The sequence below is a fragment of the Calcarisporiella thermophila genome (assembly GCF_041956535.1).
Source record: "Calcarisporiella thermophila strain CBS 279.70 unplaced genomic scaffold VTP21scaffold_12, whole genome shotgun sequence".
Lineage (NCBI taxonomy): Eukaryota > Fungi > Calcarisporiellomycota > Calcarisporiellomycetes > Calcarisporiellales > Calcarisporiellaceae > Calcarisporiella > Calcarisporiella thermophila.
The window spans coordinates 250,999-270,883 of NW_027192202.1; the positions used below are offsets into that span (position 1 = coordinate 250,999).

Genomic DNA, 19,885 nt, shown 5'->3' on the forward strand with positions numbered 1-19,885 from the left:
AAAGGTGGACTCGTAGTTTAAAGCCCCGCTGTCACTGAGCTCATTTCCATTAAGTATACAGTCACAAAAGCCAAGAGAGCCATAATCATTCTTCTCTTCTTATGTTCTCGCTGGTATTTTTTTTTTTTTTTGCATGATGAGGGTCAATCACTGTTCTTTTGAGTGGCAGTTTCCCATTCCCATTGACTAACCAACATGGATATCCTCGCATTTCTTCCTGCCGAAATCTCGATACAAATTCTTGAGAAACTCTCTCCCACTGACGTCGCGAATGCCCGACTCGTATCTCGTGCTTGGAACGCATTAACACGCACACCAACACTCTGGCGTAGCATTTTTTATCGATTTGCGATAACCGATGGGCACTTGTCGCTTGCTGAGTTTGAAGGCTTTTGTGCACGTAATTCCAGCTTGCTGACCTGGGAAGAGAGGTGTAAGCGAGTATATGAAAGAGGAGTGAATTTTCAGACGGGTGAGTCGAGTATAATGCCGCTCCCATCGAAAATATATTCTTATTCATCTATCGATAGGAAAGTGTACCTTCATGCATACAATTGTAATGAAAGATTTCGTCACAATATGTGCATTCCGGCTGAGCGGGAGGTATCTTGCAACGCTCTCATCGGGTGGAAGAATCTCAGTTTGGGAGCTTACAATGGCGGCTGTTTGCAGAGGAGAGAATGCGCATACGTGCGTGGACTACATTGTCCTCCAAAAAACTTCCCCTTTCATGTTCCAGCATTTGGATATTATAAGCACGGAGAAGTACTCTGATACTCCATATCTAATTGCGGTCGGTGGAAATGAAATGTAAGTAGCGAAATGCAGTTTGTAACTATCAAGTAGTGTTGAAATCTATCCCCCATTTGTTTTGGTTTATTAGTTGCTTGGTGCTAGCGAAACATGGGGTAGTTTGCTACAAGTTCGATGGTGCTTTCTTCAACCAGACATACCTGGGGATGAGTGAAGAATATATTGTATATTGCGCAGGGGAAGCCGTGAACGTATGGAGCATGGAGACCGGATGCCTTGTGTGGAGATTAGGGGTAACTTTTTTTACCATGTATTGAGCAGACTATCGGTACGAGCTGGCCCCTTTACTCTGAACCTACTAGAATTTACGCCTAAGCCCAGGTCAAATTAGTTTTTTCGACTCCGTGCTCTATATCCACTCTTCTTATAATACGCCACCATTTTCAGTGCGTGCGGTTGATGTAAGGACCGGTGAGCAACTATGGAGCACTACCTACCGGCCATCTCTAGGCTCTAATCTAATCCCCCATACTCAAATGTGCCGAGACTTGGTATTTGCTTTTACGGAAGAAAAAATCTATCAATATCAATTATCTAATCATTCCATTGAGGTATACTATCCATGTGCTGCATCGAAAGGGTCCAGTATGGATAAAAAGTCTTACATTGCTTCTTGTAGAAATCGGACGAGTACACCTATTCCGGCAATCTTATAGAAATGATCAACGGATGGCGATATTCTGCTGCTCTTCTTCTTCTGGAAGAGCCTACTGCCAAATACAACTCATGGTTGACTCTCCTCTCTCGCTATGGGATCCATCGTATTGCTCCACACCCCATCACGTTCGCAATTCGAAATTACCCTGTGCCGGTACTTCCCCTCTTAGCCGACGTTGACTGGGCGCGCTATGCCGTGTTTGACTCGCGAACGCACTCCATCTGCATAGCTGAATTTTGGCCATAACAAATGTATCTTTTATAACTATTACTTCACCTTCACCCTCTCCCCTTCGTCTTTGTATAGTCATTCATTTATCTCCCTTAATCAGAAGATATCTCATAATAACGTTTTTAGATCTATAGTCTTTTGTTTATTTGTGACTGTTTAATTATTTTATAATAATACCTAAATCACATAAAGTGCCTTTCTCTTAATACCATTCAAGTTCTGCGCAGATACTAGGACAATGTCTTCAACCGAGCCCGCTACAAGCTCCAATTCTAGCGCCGAGCCCAAGAATGCTCCGCTTTCCCGCATATCAGGCAAGAGCTGGAAGATTGCAAAAACCGCCGTACGACGGACTCAGATGCCCAAGGCCCTGCGCAAAACCTGGGAGCAACGATGTGAGGAGCGAAAGCAAAGGGAAATCGTTAAAGCAATGCAGCGGGAGATCAAGGAGGAAACAGAAGCAGAGAAAGAGGTATGCATTTGTCTTATGTTTCAAGTTAATTGAGATTTTGATAATCTACTTTCTTTTTTTTTTCAAGAAACGGAGACAGGCACGCCTGGAGCGCAAGAGAAAGGAGGAGGAGCGTCTGCGCATGGAGGAACTTGCAAAGAAGGTTGGTATACGGCTGTGCACTCGCTCCCTTTCATTTATACTAAAACTGGAATTTTTTGTCAAAAGGTTTCGGCTGCTAAACTAAAGCGGTTGAAGAAGAAGCAAGGAAAGGCCAAGCTCCACAAGCTCAAGAACAACAAGGCCACATAGACTACACTGACGGTATACATATTCCATTTTTATTAAACTTGTATGTTTTTGCTCTCTTTGTAAAATTTACAATATATATATCACTTGACTCTTTCCCTCCCATGGTCAGCGTTTTAAAATAGCTTGTAACTGGATTTTTTTTTTTTTGAAAAGAGAGTTAAGAGACACCTTACATTTTAATGAAAGCCAGGCTGATAAAACGATTCACTGAGTTTTGTCAGATGCAAGCTGGGACTATAGTATCCAACGTGCTGAAGATCGAACCAAGAGCAAGAAATAGTAATGAAGCACCATTTTAAAAATAAAAATAAACTTGATATTTTTACAAGATAATCCTTCAGTAGACTAAACAGGTTTTCTTTGCTTAAATAAGAATAAAATAAGTTGTGGATCGTATAAGAATAAATCAATGGTATCCATTCAAAAAGCAGTTAGAAAATCAAAAAATATAAATTATATATAGCCTGCTCGAAATGATCACTCTACAAGCGCCACTAGCTCTTTAGTATACTTTGCAATTTCAAACGAGGCGCCCGCTAGCTGCTGTTTTCCGACCTTATCGTCTATGTCCCCGTTCCCTGACGCAAATATCTCACGCTGTAACCCGGCTAGCCTCTCAATGCGTTCATCCAGCTCTGCGAGAATTCCCTCGCCACGCGCACGATAGGGCGCAGCGTCCCGTTCAAAGCATCGCCGCGATACACGAACCGTCCTCACCACGATTTGCAGTAGATCATCGATCGTCTCGCGCAGATCACCTGAAGAGGCCCGCAGCGACTTGAGCATAGTCTGAATGGCTTGGACAATGACATCCGCCTGCGCTTGAAGGTACGCTTTAAGATCGTCCATGGGGAGATCATCCATGCTGTCTGATACATTCGTGACCACCTCGGAGGCCATGGTGTCGCGCATATGCCCGTTAGGACCCGAGTGCCATGCTCCGCCCATCGCCATGCTCATCCCAAAGCTCGTGTCCTCTCGCATCGACTCATTTTGCTTAGCATCGCCGGCAATACCTCGACTATGGTCCATCCCGTGTTTATTGTCGCTTTCCCGGGAAGGACACATTCCCACGGCTTTTACGAGGTCAACTACCGTCACGGTCAACTGTCCGGCAGCAGCCACAAGCTCGCTGTCCTTGCCCCCTCCGCCCGAGGCATGTATTTTAGCAGCGCGCATTAACCCACTTAAAGCCACGCTCAACTGTTGTTTCTGAGAGTACAGCGCGTCTTCGGATTCGTCCGTGGTATGCTCATAATTTTCTACGTCCTCTATGATCGATTTGCAGGACACTACGATGGACTTCATGGCAATCAAAACCTCCGTCGAGACGCTCGATCTTCCCGCTTCGATAAGCCCGTCCACGGCGACCCGATATGCTGTCATCTTGCTCTCCTCAATTACCCCATCTGGTGTCGCGATAAGAAGTTGGTTGCTGCCGTCACTACGGTTTGATCTGTCACCATTGTCCTCCCGATGAGAATGAAGCTCATCTTTGGCTTTTTCATAACGGATTTGCCAATCCTCTGCCTAAAAACGAGAAAAAGACTCAATAGGTTGGATGTTTCATCTTGGTCAATATATCGCTTGCCCTGCATACCTCACGCTTGAGCTCAATAATTCGCTGTACATCCTTGTCTCTCTCTAACTTTAACTCTTCATTCTTCCGATTCAATTCCTTAATCTCCTCCAAGAGTGACTGGGCCTCCTGTCGCACATCATTTGCAACCTATTATTTCCGGGCAAATTGGAGTTAAACAAAGACGGTCATCGAGGGGAAAGGAGAGTTACCTCAATTTGGCTGCTATATTTCACTTTCAGTTTATCAAAATCATTCTGTAATTGACTAAGTCGGGCCGCCTGCTGCTGATTTTGCTGCTTCGTCTGCGCTATTTGATCCTCTAAATGTTGTAGTCGAGTTCCTTCCCGCCGTCCACCGGTCGTATCCACCAGTTCGCCTTCCAACTGAGCGATACGCCTGCGCATTGTGCTGATGCGAGATTCATATTCAGAACGTAGCCTCTCGAAATCCGCCGAGCCCACAGGGTCCCGCCCGAATGTGCTCGGACTCGAGGAGGCAGTGGTAGTAGCAGTGGTGCGATTCGATCCGCGGCGGTAGTCGCTTGCAGAGCTAGGAATCTCCCGATCTCGGTCGGTTCCTGGTGCCGAGCTAGAGTCGCGATATTCATCGCCCTTTGCATTTACCATGTTGCCCAGGTCGGTCATAAGGTTGTCTAGTTGGCCCATATTGACACCAGGACCTTCTTTTGCTTTAGGAGTCGGCCGGTTGCTGCTAACGGATCCATTCGATCTGTCTCTATCTCTTTCTCGTTCTCGTTCTCGTTCTCGTTCCCTGTCCCGTGAATTTGGTAATGGGGGCGGAGGGTAGTCGGGATAAGGTCGACTGCGCTGTGATGTGCTGCCGGAGCGTTCGCGTTGTTTTATCGGATTCATAGAAGGGTCATTGAAACCCTGAGAAGAGTAGGGTGCTTCTGCGGAATTGCCATCAATGGTTCCTTTCACTGGCACAATGTTGCCTGTTTGCGAAGGTTGTGGCATTGGAGAGTTAGCTTCCTGAGGATAGCGCGGGCTCGACGGGTAATCGGAAGGGGGAGGCGATGGCATACTCTGCTAGTTATCATTTAGATTACACATCAATATTGAATAAGTATAATGCTATCTTACATTCATCTGTTTTAGCTCTGGGACCCTCCGCTCCCATTCGTAAAATACATCGGTTGCCAAATCCTTAAATCTCTGCTTTGGCAATGTTGCCAGTTTTTGCCTCGCTTGATTGCGTTTAGGGTTGAAGTCCTTACGAACAGGAAGAAATGGTGCTATAGCCATAAGGATTCAACAATTTTAAGATCAATGTTAAAGTCAAGTAGTCAACATTCGGACAAAATACCCACCATCTTTATCGCTCTTTAAACGTCTTTGTAACTCATCATAAACGTCTGTCGATAATTCTGTAAATTGATTTCTAGTCAATCTTGATAGTTTGTCCCGGGCAGACGCTCTCTGATTGGCTATGTTATCTAAAATCGCCAATGAAGCATGGGATGTGATTAGTAGTCTGTAGGATGGACAGGAATTTGGGCGAGAAATCCAATACCTCTGCTCGAGTCGATTTCAAGGTAGTTCCGCAGGGCCTCATAGTGAAGCCGTGCTATTTCGAAAGATGAGTCGTTGTTCCTATCACGCAAACTGGCCGTCTGTCCCGGTTTGGGGGATGGAGTGTAAGTGCGACTAGAATCATAATTAGGAGGGGGCATTGCCGGGCTCGGTCCACGTGATGAGGATTGATAATCCATTAAAGTGTGAACCGGAGAAGCGCTCGATTAGCTTTGATCAGAAAAAATGAAGGGGAAGTGCGGGGGGAAAGGAAAGTGGATGAAGAGATGGGGTCATATATCTAGATTAGATGTTCTTTGTCCAGTGCTTGCCGCTCAGGAGCCCCTTCTCCGGAGTCTCGAGTGCATGCGCGGCGCAGCAATAAACAAGTGTTTTCTAATTAAAGCGAAACTACCTCCTATTAGAGGGAGGGGTCAAAAGTTGACTAATATAGAAGTGGGTCGAAGCGCAGCACCAGCCCTGCGGCCGGGCAGAGGTGGCGGCGCGAGGGGGAGGTGGGGCCGGATCGGGCCACGCAGCTTCTAGATTCGTCGAGAAAGGAGAACGTCTTCGAAGTATCAGTCGGCTGTTGAAACCCGGCATCGATTTCGCACCACAACCGCGCGAGGAAAAAGCAGATGAGCCGATTCGTCACCATTGGACATCCCTGTGTTGGGGGGGGATGGAATTCCCGATACGCCATTTTTATGACCTCCGGAATTAGAGTTGAGGGTTCGCATTGAAATAGAAAGTCGCCTTTTCTTCTTTCGCAGCTTTTTTCCAGCCGAGCTTGCTTTCTCTCTCTCATCGCCTCCCAATCATCCCCGCCATCATGACGCTTCTTGAAGTGGTAAATCAGCCTCCCCTCTGCCCCTGCGCCAATCCCACATTACTGACCCGCGAATCCCTTGTTTCTCCTAGCAAAATAACACGGCCCAGAACTCCCAGAGCCGAGTGAGAACTCACAAGCACTCAGCCATGGTGAGGCTCGTTTCCAGCGAGATATTTCTGCTCATTTCATAGCTTTCCCGTTTGCTTCCCGGAAATTAACACCCGTGATTCTCATTGCAGGATTTTCAAAATCAGTCTTCTGCTGCCGCCGCGAAAACCATGCGTAACGAATTAAACGAATTGGTCTCGCAAATCCAGGATCCGAATGCCCAGAAAGTACGAATTATATTTTATCTTTTCCTTCGCTCATTCCATCCTCAAGGTCCTGATTGCCTTATTTTTCTTCTCGGTTTTTCTACGTGTTAGTTCTTTAAGCAAGAAATGGATGGCTTCTTCATGCTATTCACTCGCTTCCTCAATGAACGCGCAAAGGGCACCAAGATGTATGCATCCATTGCCAATTGCATTTTTTTTTCCCATTCTAGATGCTTATTTTCTCGGAATGTTATCTCCCGTATAATAGTGACTGGGATAAGATCCAAAGCCCAAGCCCGGAACAAATTATTCCGTACAACGAGCTTCCCGAGGCTGAGAATACGGACGCCTTGAATAAACTTGCCGTCTTAAAGCTGAACGGCGGGGTAAGGATGATTCAATCATACCGCGATGTGGTCTGACGAGTTCAGCCTTATTAATTTAATCTCTTGTGCTAGCTTGGAACGACCATGGGTTGCCAAGGTCCTAAATCGGCTATTGAAGTACGTGATGGAATGACTTTTCTTGATCTCAGTGTGAGACAAATCGAGGTATGAAATCCTGATCTCTTTTAGATAAAAAAAACAAGGGGAGTCATAGTGTATCCTTAACCTTCCTCTGCCATCCTCCTAGTTCCTTAACGAGACCTACAACGTCAATGTGCCATTTATTCTGATGAATTCATTCAACACTGACGATGAAACCAAACGTATCGTCCAAAAATACGCAAGCCATAATCTCGAGCTCTTGACCTTCAACCAGAGTCGACACCCCCGCATCAACAAAGACTCCCTCCTGCCAATTCCACGCTCTCCCGATGCTGATGTGAGCCAATGGTAACGTGTGGCAAGCTCCGAACGAGGATGGTTTTGTCATGAATGCACTCACTGCTTTTTCATCTTAGGTACCCGCCTGGCCACGGTGATCTTTTTGAATCTCTATACAACTCCGGCCTTCTCGATCAACTTATTGCCGAGGGCAAAGAGTATCTTTTCGTGTCCAACGTCGACAACTTGGGGGCTACCGTCGATGTTAAAATCCTGAACCATATGGTAGAATCCGGCTCGGAGTTTTTGATGGAGGTTACCGACAAGACCAAAGCAGACATTAAGGGTGGTACCTTGATCGATTACGAGGGGCACGTCCGCCTGCTTGAAATTGCGCAAGTGCCCTCGGAGCATGTCGAGGATTTCAAGTCCATCAAGAAATTCAAGATTTTCAACACCAACAACTTATGGATGAACCTCAAGGCTATCAAGCGAGTCATGGAGGCGAATGAGCTCGATCTGGAGATCATCGTCAACCACAAGACAACCGAGGGCGGAATCAAGGTCATTCAGCTGGAGACTGCGGTCGGCGCTGCAATCAAACACTTCCACAACGCACACGGAGTGAACGTGCCCCGTAGCCGCTTTCTTCCTGTGAAATCCACCTCCGACCTGTTCCTGATCACCTCCGATCTCTACTCCCTTAACCACGGACAACTGGTGATGAACCCGAAGCGGATGTTTGGCAACGTACCACTTGTCAAATTGGGCGACCACTTCAAAAAAGTCAACCACTTCCTCTCCCGCTTCCAATCTCCCCCGCACATTCTTGAGCTCGACCATCTCACCGTGACGGGCGATGTGACCTTCGGAAGCAGCGTGACGCTCCGGGGGACCGTCATCATCGTCGCGAATCACGGGGAAAGAATCGACATTCCCGCAGGGAGCATCCTCGAAAACAAGGTGGTCAGCGGAAACTTGCGGATCCTCGATCACTAGATTGTCTTGCATCCCCTTTTCTCCTCCGACAACTTTTTTCCCCCTTCTTCTACTTCTTCTTCATTAAGCTATTCCTTTTTATTTGTTGTTTAATATTCATTCCGAAAAATTGCCTCTTCCGTAGTGTTTATGTATGTTTCTTAGAGAGAAAAAAAACGAAGACAAAAAAATAGGGTGAAACCATTTATATAAAAATAACACTTTTGTAAAGACACTTGACGTAGAAAAACAGGGATTGAAGAGCAGCGAGGAAAAAAGTAAGAAAAATATTGCACAGCATATTACACAAAAGATTTGCTTCGTTCCCCAAAGCACCCGTTGCAAGATAGGTCAAGAGAGTTCATGTATAGTATTCGGGTTTAGCTCCCAAATTCACGCCATACTCAGCCAGTGAAGCAGCCAGATCATCCATGGTTAACACTGTCTTGCGATCTTTTCCGTAGCGCCTCTCCTTACTGCTCTGCGCTCTGATCTTACTATGTTGATATGCGTCGGTGGCAATGTCGGCGATGAATTTTTGAGCGGCAAGAGCAAGCAGGCGCTTTCTAGTATTTTTTTTTTTTAAAAAAAAGGTAGCACATTAAATCCCCAGTGAGCGATTGAAATTTTAAAGTGATTCTATTTACATCCGCACATCATCACAGTCGAATCCAGCACGCCCAAGATAATAGTCGGTGACAGCATCAGGGATCTAGAAAATAAAAATGTATATAATCAGAACCAAAGGAAAAAGATATTCGCATTCGACAAGCTTAATTGATGAAAGGCCAGATTGATTTGGTCAACTTACTATGGGCGTGTAATCGTTCATGGTGACCAAAAACTCGGCAAGTGTCCGATTCTTTCGCTGCATCTTCTCTTCTCTCCACGAGACCGATGCTTTTGTATCGGCAGCAGAGGTAGGACGCTCGTCGCCTGATTCTGTATCCTCGCTGTTTGCACGGTCAACATGCATAGGATCGCTTGTGCTCTGAGATGCCGATGGTTCATCCATATTGAACTGTGAGGAGTGATTAGAGAAGTGCTCTAGGTTTTAGGCTAAGACGCAAGAAAAGTCTATGCTAAATTTCTTCCAACTGAATTCACAAGCCACCAAATAGAGAAAACAAATGATGTTTAACTAGAGCTAATAAAATTTTCACTACCTATACAGATCAAACAGTGTTTGAAAAAATTGTACAAGATGGCAGATCCCAAATTTCAATGCCGTATGTATGAAAACAAGTTCCCGGAGGTGGACGAACTTGTGATGGTGAATGTGCGCCAAATCGCCGAAATGGGCGCGTATGTGAAACTGGTGATTATACTACTACTTTGTTAATCCTACATGCGATGCAAATACTGAGAATTTTTTGACCATTGTTTCACTTGTTTCCTGTCACAGTTGGAATATGACAACATTGAGGGTATGATCCTTCTCTCTGAGCTGTCCCGGCGGCGCATCCGTAGTATCCAAAAATTGATTCGTGTTGGACGAAACGAGGTGGTAGTTGTAATGCGTGTTGACAAAGAAAAGGGTAAGCTTGGACTCTTTTGAGTGTCCATGTCACTTACCCTTTACTGATGCGCTTATGATTCCATAGGATATATTGATTTGTCCAAGCGCCGTGTGTCACCCGAAGAAGTCACCAAGTGCGAAGAGAAATTCCAAAAGTCCAAGGCAGTACATTCAATCCTACGCCACGTAGCCGAAAAGAAGGACATGGCGCTGGAGGATTTGTACCAGCAAATCGGATGGCCTCTCTATCGCAAATATGGACATGCATATGACGCATTTAAACTGGCAATCTTGTGGGTTACTTTCTCCATTATTCACCTCCCATCACACTGACTTAATATGTCTCATCTCTTAGTGAGCCCGAGAAGATATTCGAGGACATGGAGATCGATCCTGATGTGATGAAGGAACTCGTCTCAAATATCCAGCGGCGGTTAACACCTCAACCCGTCAAAATTCGTGCCGGTACCTATTCCATTCTCTTTGAAATAATTGCCTCCTCTGAAGCCTTTTTTGTAACTGAATTTTTTTTTTTCCTATCCATAGATATTGAAGTAACCTGCTTTGCCTACGAGGGGATTGAGGCCATCAAGCGTGCACTCCGCGCCGGAGAGGCTTGTCAAACGGAGAATGTCAAAATCCAAGTCAAGCTTGTAGCTCCACCCCTGTATGTCATGTACACGAACTCCCTCGACAAGGGGCTAGGAATTGAGCTGCTCGATCGGGCCATCGGCGCTATTGAGGAATCTATTAAGAAGAGCGGCGGAAAACTCACCATCAAGATGAAGCCCAAGGCCGTCACAGAAACGGAAGACGCCGAGTTGGACGCATTAATGGCGAGGGTAGAGAGAGAGAACGCAGAGGTGTCGGGCGACGAGGAGTCGGATGCAGATGGCGAGATTGATGTTTAGTTTTCTTATTAGTTGGCATTAAAATATAAAAAGGGATGCTTTGTTTGGCTTTATTTTAAACACTTAAATTCTATTCCTTTTTCTCGCTTCAAGGGGGGGAGAAGAATAAACGACGACGTTTTTATGCATTCTAAAGGAAAAGTGAAGAGTGCCTTCCCAAAATGGCCGCCCGATATTATCACATTTTATATGCGCTGGAGAGTAATATATTGAAAAAACAGCGTCATTCGGCATATAACTCTATCAATATTAGATAGCCATAGATGAGTATATTGCTGTAACCGTTTTTTTTTTTTTTTTTGAGACCCAAATCCTCAATTCATGTCGCGAAAGTTCGAGTTTTTCCAACGGAAAACAAATTCTATTAAAGTCATCTACAGTGTGATAAGATAGTCCAAAAATGCAAATCTAAAAATCCTCTACTTCCTCATTTCCCGCCCATTTTTTTTTACTTTGTAGCAAAGTTAGAAAAGGAAGGTGGAAGAGGTTGGGAAACCATCCCTAATTTTCCCCAACCCCCCATTCTCCTACCCTAATCATCGACTTTTCATCTCCTCGCGCAACCTCCTCATCCTGTAGCACACCTCCCACACACTCCCACGGGTCTCGGCCCCCTCCCCATTTAAGCACTTCATCTCGTAGTCGCTCGCCCATTTCGCGGCTTAGCGGGTCCTTCTCGAAACACCGTGTCCAGATCCTTCGCGCAAGAACGCGATCGAAAAGATAGCTGTAATATCCCGCCCCGTAGCCAAACAAGTGCCCGAACTGCGCCTGCCACCGAGTTCCCTCAACGGGGGGATAGATACCAATGCTCGGGCTGCGTTGTAGTGAGTGAAGCTCTTCGGTGCTCGAAAAGTTAGACGCAAGCGGCCCGTGGTAGGACTGATCCAGCAGCGCCATGATAATTTGCGACTGCGTGTCCAAGGCTTGAAACACTCGTGCCTTTCTATGGGATTCCAGCAATCGGGGCGGCAACGGTTCCCTGGATTGATAGTGCCGTGCAAACAACTGGAGAACATGGGGATGAGCTGCGAAATGCTCCATCAAGATCGAGGGCAGCTCGACGAAATCCGTCGGGCAACGGGTTCCTGCCACATTGTGGAAATCAGTGCGACCCAGCATGGAATGCATTGCATGCCCCATTTCATGGAACAGTGTTTCGGTCTCCTGCCACGAGAGGAGAGAAGGATGATTGCGACGGGGCCGACTGAAATCACAGATAAGAACCACGATAGGCAACTGATACCTCCCCGAGCGGTTACGTAGAGGTACTCCCTCGTTGTATGGCCCAGAGAGAAGCCCCTTTTGTCGGAGCCCCTCGTCCAACTCCTCCGAGTGAAAATCACCCAATTCGTCGTCATCATCCACCCTCCGAGAGCACCTCACCGTGTAATGGGCCGCATTTGACATTTTTCCGTGGCGCGAAAATAGATCAAGATAGATCGTCCCAATTCGCCCCTCCACCTCGTCCACTACATCCAGCTTCCGTACGTCGTCGTGCCAAGTTTCTCCGGGCTGAATATCAGAAGGTTGAAGAGAGATGCCGTACAAATTATGGAAGAGACGTGATAAACCCTGCATGACGGACCCAACTGAAAAATAGGGAGAGATCGGTGAGGTTGGGCGCATCGCGTTATTGGACGTTACGATCTCGGCGAAAAACTCATGATCCCATGCATGGAAGGGTGCATCAGTCGTCCCGGTGTAAGTTCGCTTGGCCTGCTTAAGCAATTGAAGATCCTGTTGGGCCTTAGGATGGTTGTGCTCGGCCAGAGTTCGAAGAAACATTCGCACGTTTTCTATGTGAAAAAAAGTCGCGAAAATGAGCATATCTTTGAGGGCTCCAGGGGGATATCTGAAAATAAAAAAAATTACCAGGATTCTTTGCCATTTTATCCGACAAGAACATGTGGGCATAGCTCTTTTGCCCCAAAAGGTTGGCCAGTTTCGATCTTGTTCTCAATAATCCCTCCAAGACGTCTACCGACTCCTCAGTGGCCGAGTTGGTAGCCATGTACATCATTTTTCTCACTTCTTCATCCCGCACATATTTGAGCACCATTTGCGAGTCCCAAGGCAGTGTCGGTATGAACGCGGCATTCTCCTTGGGTCGCATTACTCCTTTGATATAGGTTGGACTTAAGCCTTCAAGGCGAGACGATGGCCACACTCGTATGTGCGATGTGGCCCGAGGATTACCTTGCATGAACTGCCTGCCCAGTGTGATTATCCGGTCGCACAAGGTGACAAACTCAGTACGTTGGGCGTGCGGCAGGTGGATTCCAGACTTTTCAAAGTCTCGGAAGAATACTTGAGCAACCTGGCGTTCCTCCAACGTTAATTGGCGAACAATATGAGGAGACTCAAGAACTTGTTTGAGTATCTAGAACAAGATCCCAAAATTGGGGGAAATCGTAAATAACCATGTAGAAATGAGAATAGAATTTCTCTCGTACTGACCTGATACAGTTGCACATTTGTATTTAATGTGTTCATGAACGTGCACAATTTCTCATAAGCACGATTTGCAGCCTCGCGCATGGCCACATCGGGATGGGCGGAACGGATGAACTCTGCTGTATCAATTACAGAGCAAAGGACATCCGACAGTCGATCCAAATTTTTCACGACTTTCCTTAATTCGCCGTCGGAGGTTCCTGCTCTATAGAGACGCTGTACAATAAGAGTTGCTCGGTGGAGAGCTTTGTCAGCGGCATAGTCGAATCCTTCGGGCTGAGCAAGATCTGGGTTGCCGAAGAGTCCAATGCGAGCTTTTGCGCCTCCGTGCCAGTTGGTCTCGAAGACATCGCCCGCGGATAGATTGTAGCGAGGAACATGATCTTTCCATACTTGAACATCGTCGAACATCAGCCGCAAGTATTCATCTGCCCCATTCTCAGCATGCTCCACGGAGACAGTCGCAGCCCCAAGTGGCGGTGATCTCGGCGTGTTCCCAGAGTGTACATACCGAATTTTACGGCCTGAGCGTGAGCATTGGAGGCATAGCGCATTCCTTGCAGGTGTATACTGTTTGTGTGCAGTGTCAAATGAACGAAAATTCAGCAGAATGTTATTATACAGTCGGCGATGCATATGATGATAATTAACAGAATTAATGGGAAATAAACGAAAACTATATAGGGAGGCCCACACTCTACAACGATGATAAATTGTAGAGCTCGCATCAGTTAAGATAATACAACGGCTGCGCACACAAAGTCACAAAATCAATGTATATCGTATCTGTTTCATGATATTGATGTTTTTGTTATTCTTAGCCCTCTCTCTTACTAATTCGGAAGAAAACCAGAATGTCTGCGGCAGTAGCACCGAAGCAAAAGAAGGTCCATTACCCTTTCTGGTTAGGAGGTAATCTCTTTTGAAAACACGCAAAATTGGGTTCATTAACTCCTACCATGGCGCTCTATAGGAGCTGCGTCCTGCACCGCCACGCTTTTCTCTCACCCTCTTGACCTCACCAAGGTGCGTATGCAAACCCTTCGTGGCTCAAATCGGGGCATGCTTCGAACCATGATGTTGGTGGTCCGTGAGGAAGGTTTTCTGGCGCTTTACAACGGGTTAACTGCCTCCCTGCTCAGGCAAGCCACCTATTCCACTGTGCGATTCGCCATTTATGACTTCCTGAAAGAGAGGACTCAAGGTATATGGATTTGGATACGGATTTTGCTCCTGTTCTAATCACCTATTGGTTCTTCTTTCTATTCAGGTCCACTTACTATGGACAAAATGGTGTTTAATTCGGTGATTGCCGGCTGTGTTGGTGGCGTGGTGGGCAACCCAGCCGACATTGTGAATATTCGTATGCAGAATGACGGAAACCTCCCAAAACATCTTCAAAGATCTTATCGCAATGCCCTAGATGGTTTATATCGTATTGCAAAGGAGGAGTCAATAGTTGAATTTGCGCGTGGGCTCGGCCCAAATATCGTGCGCGCAACTCTTATGACAGCATCGCAACTGGTATCCTATGACGTATTCAAAGCTTTGTTACTACAGCAAGTTGGACTAAAGGATAATGTATGGACGCATTTTGGCGCAAGTTCAATGGCTGTAAGTTCTCCCTCTCTCTTCCTGGCCTTTTGATGCCGTCGAGGCTGAAAATCCGCATTTCTTTAGGGCCTGGTTGCAACGACTGTATGTTCGCCCTTTGATGTAGTGAAAACACGAATCATGAACGCGTCCAAAGATGGGCGCAGTGCACTTGATGTTTTCAAACTCACGCTAAGGCATGAGGGGGTATCCGCATTTTTCAAGGTACGCGCTCTTGTTTGATGACCACTGTATTCAGAGTAAAAATCTCCATGACTAATCCTACTTGTCTCTCCAGGGATGGACACCAGCCTTTATTCGGCTTGGTCCGCACACCATTGTCACATTTATGGTTTATGAGCAATTGAAGAGAGCATGGAATAATCTGTTATAAAACAAAGCACCAATACTGTATAAATACCCTATAGAATATATTATATATAAGTTATTGATTCTAGATAACAAGCATTTATTATTAAATTATCGCTTTTTTTTTCTTTCAGATAAATGAAGGCGCCAGTGATGATTTTTAAAGGAAAAATTAATTGAGAGTTAGGGTTTGTGCATTTGGATGCCAACAAGAAATTGGTAAAGAGCACTGATAGTCAAGGCGCTAAACTGCAGCAGGAGTAGCGCCTTGCATTTGTTGGGTGACTCCCCCCTCAAATTTAATTTCGAAAAAAGCCGAGGTAGAACGGCATCGAAAAATGCAACCAGCTCAGTTCAATCCAAATGCTTTTATTCGGTGTATAACCAATGGGACACAAAAGCAAGACTAGAGATATATTGAACATGGGTCCATTTCGAAGACACAATGAATAAAGAGTTCCACAACAACTAAATACATTATAAACAATTGATGAACTATTCACAAATAATTAAAAGCCTAATCGCTCGAAGCAGACGAGACCACCACAATCTTCGAATAGGTACTGGTGGGGCTGGTCGAAGGGATGAAAGTGGCATCTTCCGAGAGCTCTGCCATTTCGTCGCCCTCTCGGCCCCAGTTGCCGCGTCCTGCGCCGCGCTTCTTTACAATGACCCGGGGGTCAGAGCTGAAACCGTTTCTACAAAGAGATGGAGTCAGTATCATCTGGAACCGGTCAAGCTGTGTATGACATTAGTCTCCCTCACTCTACCTAGAATAATGTTTTACGTCTCTGTCAGTAGAAGCAGGGTGTTTGCAAGTACGGGTCATAATCAAAAGAGGAGAGAAAAAGGAAAAGAAAAAAGAAAGCTGGAGAATAGAACTTGGGAGAATAAAGATATTTAGCTAAGGTTTGGGTGAGGAAAAGGAGGAGAGTCAAGGAATTCCCCCCCTTTTTATAATTTTTCGACGGGCTTTTTCCACTCATTTTCGATCAAATTGCACAAGATATCGCGTGACTTTCTTGCGTAGCCGGTGGCTGAGGACTCCCATGCGCAGCACAGTTGGTCGCGAAAAATCTGGAACCTGCCCTCGTTCTCCATAGGGAGCATTGCGCTTACACCTCATTTGCAATTCACCCCCATCGGTGACGATTCCTCCGCCCCTCTTTAGTCTCTATCTATTATAGATCATATATTTCAGAACATGAACTACCTGACTAATCTTGTGTCCTACGGTCTCTATGGAGCTGGCATCAGCATCCTGGCAGGAGGAGCCCTCCTCTACACTTTTCAAACCGAGCTCATTTATCCATCTAAAATACCGGAGGGATCGCGGACGCATGTAATTATTTCCTCTACCCTTGACAATGTCTGGCACACCCTTCTGGCATTAACACTGAATTCCGGAATTGTAGGTTGATTTGCCTTCGTCTTATGGAATGAACAATTTCGAAGATCTTACTCTTACGGCTCAAGACGGATTGAAAATACGCGCATATAATATTATGCAACCTGACGAAGAGGCGACAAGAAATGCCAAAACGATTCTTTATTTACACGTATGGTTTGGAATGTATTACAACGCATTTCTTGGCGTAATCTAAAATCGTTGGTCTGCATTTTAGGCTAATGCAGGGAATATGGGTCATCGTCTCCCGATCGCGAAAGAGTTCTACAATCGATGCGGGCTAAACGTGTTCCTATTATCTTACCGCGGGTATTTTTATAAATTCCACCACTGTAGGGATTGAATCGCCTTTGACAATCCCCGTTTTCTCCTCCCCCTTTTTAGCTATGGACTGAGCGAGGGGACACCGAATGAGAAAGGAATGATGCTTGATGCAGAAGTATTTCTCCCTCTAATTGAAAGTTGTGCTTTGAATTGCCAGTTTATTTCTCTTTTTTTTTTCAGGCCGCACTGAAATACATTCGCCAACATCCTGTCCTTAAAAACACTACCCTCATCCTTTACGGTCAATCAATCGGTGGTGCTGTCGCCACCTATCTCGCGTCTAACTTTCAATCTCAAATACAAGGTGTCATCATCGAGAATACCTTCCTAAGTCTGCCGCAGCTTGTCCCGAACGTCATGCCATGGCTGCGGTATTTCACCTTCCTGTGCCACCAGGTCTGGCCATCAGAGAAATACATTCAGCAAGTGGATCAGGTTCCAGTGTTGTTCCTTGTCGGATCACGGGACGAGATGATCCCACCCAGCCATATGCGGCGCTTATATGCTCTCTGCCCATCATCCCGCAAGAAAATAGTGGAGTTCCCCCGAGGTACTCACAATGACACGTGTATACAGCGAGGATATTTCGATACTATTGTGGAGTATTTGAAGGAGTTGTAACAAAATAAGTTCATTCACAACTTGGAATAAACTGTTCTATTAGCCACTTATTTTTTTTTCTGGATGAAGTAGTTCGGAACGGGTTCAATTCAACCAATCCATCCACTCGAGAGACGAGAAAATCGATAAAAAATCCGAATGGAAAATTTAATCAGGTTTGATGAAAGTGTGGTACAAACAGAATATTCAGGCAAAATAAAATAAAAAAGTAGCACAATTAAGGAAAGTTATACAATATATATGAAAGAAATGCCAGAGAAGGAGCGGAGGGAGACGGCTAATAAAATAAGGGGGAAAAATTACATAGGTTTGGCACTAGAAACAACAAGGAATAAATATATGAAGCCCAAACTATAAAGATACAATCAAAGCAACAAACACTCATTGGTGTCTCTTATTTCCCTGAGCGAGCACATGGAAGTGCTCACGATAGGATCCACGACCATTATCGCAGACCTCGATGCGCTTGAACCATGCATCCTCAATTATCTCGGGGATTGTAATGCGGGTTTTTGGGTCAGGGTCTAGAATGCGGTACATCATCGACCGAGCTCCTTTGCCAAGCCTGTCAAAGGGCTCAAAGGTGCGAGTGCGATGGGCCTCTAGATATTGTTTGTAGCCAGGATCTTCAAGGGTCGCGGTTCGGAAAGGAATGCCTTGATATGTCATGCAGTAGTATACAATCCCTGCTGACCATACATCCAGCAGACGAGCGTCGTACTCGCCGCCGGAGAATGCCTCGGGAGCGATGTATGGCTCAGAGCCGCAAAGGCCGCGCGATAAATGCGTCGCTTTCTCCCAACCCACACGGAACACATCGGATACGCCAAAGTCCGTGATCTTCACATGGCACTGATCATCGAGCAGAAGATTCTCCGGTTTTATATCACGGTGCGCAACGCCATTGGAATGCAAGTAGTTTAATCCGTTTATAATTTGCTTGAAGCAGCAGTCTACCTCAAGGGTGGTCATGTGGCCGCTTTTGATAATGGAATAGAGGTCTCCTCCTGCGCAGAACTACCATGAATAACGAAAAAAAAAATAATTGCTTAACAGGCCTCTACGAACAATAAGATCGAGTAAAAATTTACCTCCATCACCTCACACCAATGTTGGTTTTCATCAAGCACCAAGTCGACTGTCTCAACGACGTTGACATGGTGTAACGACGAGCTGATGCAGAACTCGCTTGTGAGCTTCTTAATATACTCTTTTTCGGACTCGTTTTTCTTGCGAGCGCGGAACTCTTTCACCGCATACAACTTGTCTTGACTTCTCTTTTCGCCAACCGGGGGCTGAAGCTTATGAGCAAGTCGTACCACTGCTGTTGCGCCACGTCCGATGCATTCCTTGTCTCTCACTCCATACTTTTGGAAGAGCTGAGCTCTGCTTCTCCCACTGGTATCGCTTCTAGAGGAGGCTGAACCCTTACGGTTAAGGAGAGGCGCCCATAGTTGATGCAGGACCTGACGGGATCCACTTTCTTGCTCTTCTTCATTAGTTAGCACCACTGGAGCATGATCATCGTCATCATCCTCATGCTTCCGCCGCTCGGGGAACATTTTGTGGACAAAAGATTTCTTATTTGCCCCGGGGGTATTTGCCGGATATTGACGGGGGGAGGCAGGGACCGAAGCATTGTCTCGCTGCTGTTGTACGCGAGGAGAGATACTGGATGTAGAGGATGTTGTGGAGGAGGGAGGCGAGGCTGAGAGGGCATATTCGCTTCCTGTGCGTGGACATGACGCCTTCGAGTCGAGCTGAGGAAGCCCGGCTGATGAGGCGGTAGAAAAGACAATTCCAGCAGAAGAATTTACGGACATCTCCGGATCAAAGAAGTGTTTTGTGGCATCCCGCTTTGAGGTGACAGGGCGTCTGCGTACGTTACTATCGGCGGCAGGTGCCCAGAAGTTAGTTGTGAATGTGACCATGATTATGTGGGGAAAAGCAGGTATAGGGCTTTTGAGGAGGGGAGAGCAAAAGGGGAGGGGGGAGAGAAGAGTGTTTGGATTACGTTCGAGTATATAGGAAAATTGTTTGTAATAAGAGAAGGTTCAAGAAATGGAACGGCAATAGAAGGAAAAAAAAGAAATAGAAGAAAAAAAATACTCAGTCAAGGCTGTGTATGATTGTGATGCAGAGTGAGAGTTTTTCTATTCGCCGATATTCCCATCTCAATTTTGACGTCAGCGCAGATTACCCCTCTATTTGTT

General features: G+C 45.9%; 12 protein-coding genes across 12 annotated transcripts; 6 read left to right on the top strand and 6 right to left on the bottom strand.

The window, feature by feature from the left end:
* Positions 1-195: 195 nt before the first annotated feature.
* VTP21DRAFT_1615 (uncharacterized protein) lies at positions 196-1,717 on the top strand (the record flags this gene model as incomplete). Its single annotated transcript, XM_069391722.1, has 5 exons — positions 196-472; positions 531-810; positions 884-1,046; positions 1,116-1,364; positions 1,433-1,717. 5 exons carry the CDS (start codon positions 196-198, stop codon positions 1,715-1,717), a joined length of 1,254 nt encoding a protein of 417 aa, XP_069250952.1.
* A 223-nt stretch (positions 1,718-1,940) lies between these two features.
* VTP21DRAFT_1616 (uncharacterized protein) lies at positions 1,941-2,465 on the top strand (the record flags this gene model as incomplete). The annotated part of the gene is made up of 3 exons (XM_069391723.1): positions 1,941-2,174; positions 2,242-2,316; positions 2,382-2,465. 3 exons carry the CDS (start codon positions 1,941-1,943, stop codon positions 2,463-2,465), a joined length of 393 nt encoding a protein of 130 aa, XP_069250953.1.
* Positions 2,466-2,942: 477 nt separating this feature from the next.
* VTP21DRAFT_1617 (uncharacterized protein) lies at positions 2,943-5,779 on the bottom strand (the record flags this gene model as incomplete). The annotated part of the gene is made up of 6 exons (XM_069391724.1): positions 2,943-3,995; positions 4,066-4,194; positions 4,257-5,093; positions 5,151-5,302; positions 5,378-5,503; positions 5,581-5,779. 6 exons carry the CDS (start codon positions 5,777-5,779, stop codon positions 2,943-2,945), a joined length of 2,496 nt encoding a protein of 831 aa, XP_069250954.1.
* Positions 5,780-5,885: 106 nt separating this feature from the next.
* Positions 5,886-6,282, bottom strand: VTP21DRAFT_1618 (uncharacterized protein; the record flags this gene model as incomplete). Its single annotated transcript, XM_069391725.1, has 2 exons — positions 5,886-5,975; positions 6,055-6,282. 2 exons carry the CDS (start codon positions 6,280-6,282, stop codon positions 5,886-5,888), a joined length of 318 nt encoding a protein of 105 aa, XP_069250955.1.
* A 129-nt stretch (positions 6,283-6,411) lies between these two features.
* VTP21DRAFT_1619 (uncharacterized protein) lies at positions 6,412-8,491 on the top strand (the record flags this gene model as incomplete). Its single annotated transcript, XM_069391726.1, has 8 exons — positions 6,412-6,429; positions 6,501-6,560; positions 6,651-6,746; positions 6,837-6,913; positions 6,994-7,111; positions 7,184-7,276; positions 7,359-7,561; positions 7,630-8,491. 8 exons carry the CDS (start codon positions 6,412-6,414, stop codon positions 8,489-8,491), a joined length of 1,527 nt encoding a protein of 508 aa, XP_069250956.1.
* Positions 8,492-8,831: 340 nt separating this feature from the next.
* VTP21DRAFT_1620 (uncharacterized protein) lies at positions 8,832-9,485 on the bottom strand (the record flags this gene model as incomplete). The annotated part of the gene is made up of 3 exons (XM_069391728.1): positions 8,832-9,036; positions 9,118-9,182; positions 9,282-9,485. 3 exons carry the CDS (start codon positions 9,483-9,485, stop codon positions 8,832-8,834), a joined length of 474 nt encoding a protein of 157 aa, XP_069250957.1.
* Positions 9,486-9,674: 189 nt separating this feature from the next.
* On the top strand, positions 9,675-10,900 carry VTP21DRAFT_1621 (uncharacterized protein; the record flags this gene model as incomplete). The annotated part of the gene is made up of 5 exons (XM_069391729.1): positions 9,675-9,788; positions 9,876-10,008; positions 10,075-10,282; positions 10,345-10,454; positions 10,536-10,900. 5 exons carry the CDS (start codon positions 9,675-9,677, stop codon positions 10,898-10,900), a joined length of 930 nt encoding a protein of 309 aa, XP_069250958.1.
* A 501-nt stretch (positions 10,901-11,401) lies between these two features.
* VTP21DRAFT_1622 (uncharacterized protein) lies at positions 11,402-13,993 on the bottom strand (the record flags this gene model as incomplete). The annotated part of the gene is made up of 3 exons (XM_069391730.1): positions 11,402-12,699; positions 12,776-13,283; positions 13,361-13,993. 3 exons carry the CDS (start codon positions 13,991-13,993, stop codon positions 11,402-11,404), a joined length of 2,439 nt encoding a protein of 812 aa, XP_069250959.1.
* A 218-nt stretch (positions 13,994-14,211) lies between these two features.
* Positions 14,212-15,344, top strand: VTP21DRAFT_1623 (uncharacterized protein; the record flags this gene model as incomplete). Its single annotated transcript, XM_069391731.1, has 5 exons — positions 14,212-14,269; positions 14,331-14,561; positions 14,628-14,971; positions 15,038-15,175; positions 15,249-15,344. The coding sequence occupies 5 exons, from the start codon at positions 14,212-14,214 to the stop codon at positions 15,342-15,344; spliced, it is 867 nt and encodes a 288-aa protein (XP_069250960.1).
* A 492-nt stretch (positions 15,345-15,836) lies between these two features.
* VTP21DRAFT_1624 (uncharacterized protein) lies at positions 15,837-16,148 on the bottom strand (the record flags this gene model as incomplete). The annotated part of the gene is made up of 2 exons (XM_069391732.1): positions 15,837-16,017; positions 16,090-16,148. The coding sequence occupies 2 exons, from the start codon at positions 16,146-16,148 to the stop codon at positions 15,837-15,839; spliced, it is 240 nt and encodes a 79-aa protein (XP_069250961.1).
* A 375-nt stretch (positions 16,149-16,523) lies between these two features.
* On the top strand, positions 16,524-17,672 carry VTP21DRAFT_1625 (uncharacterized protein; the record flags this gene model as incomplete). Its single annotated transcript, XM_069391733.1, has 5 exons — positions 16,524-16,661; positions 16,735-16,878; positions 16,945-17,036; positions 17,112-17,166; positions 17,232-17,672. 5 exons carry the CDS (start codon positions 16,524-16,526, stop codon positions 17,670-17,672), a joined length of 870 nt encoding a protein of 289 aa, XP_069250962.1.
* Positions 17,673-18,053: 381 nt separating this feature from the next.
* VTP21DRAFT_1626 (uncharacterized protein) lies at positions 18,054-19,603 on the bottom strand (the record flags this gene model as incomplete). The annotated part of the gene is made up of 2 exons (XM_069391734.1): positions 18,054-18,689; positions 18,764-19,603. The coding sequence occupies 2 exons, from the start codon at positions 19,601-19,603 to the stop codon at positions 18,054-18,056; spliced, it is 1,476 nt and encodes a 491-aa protein (XP_069250963.1).
* Between the last annotated feature and the right edge of the window lie 282 nt (positions 19,604-19,885).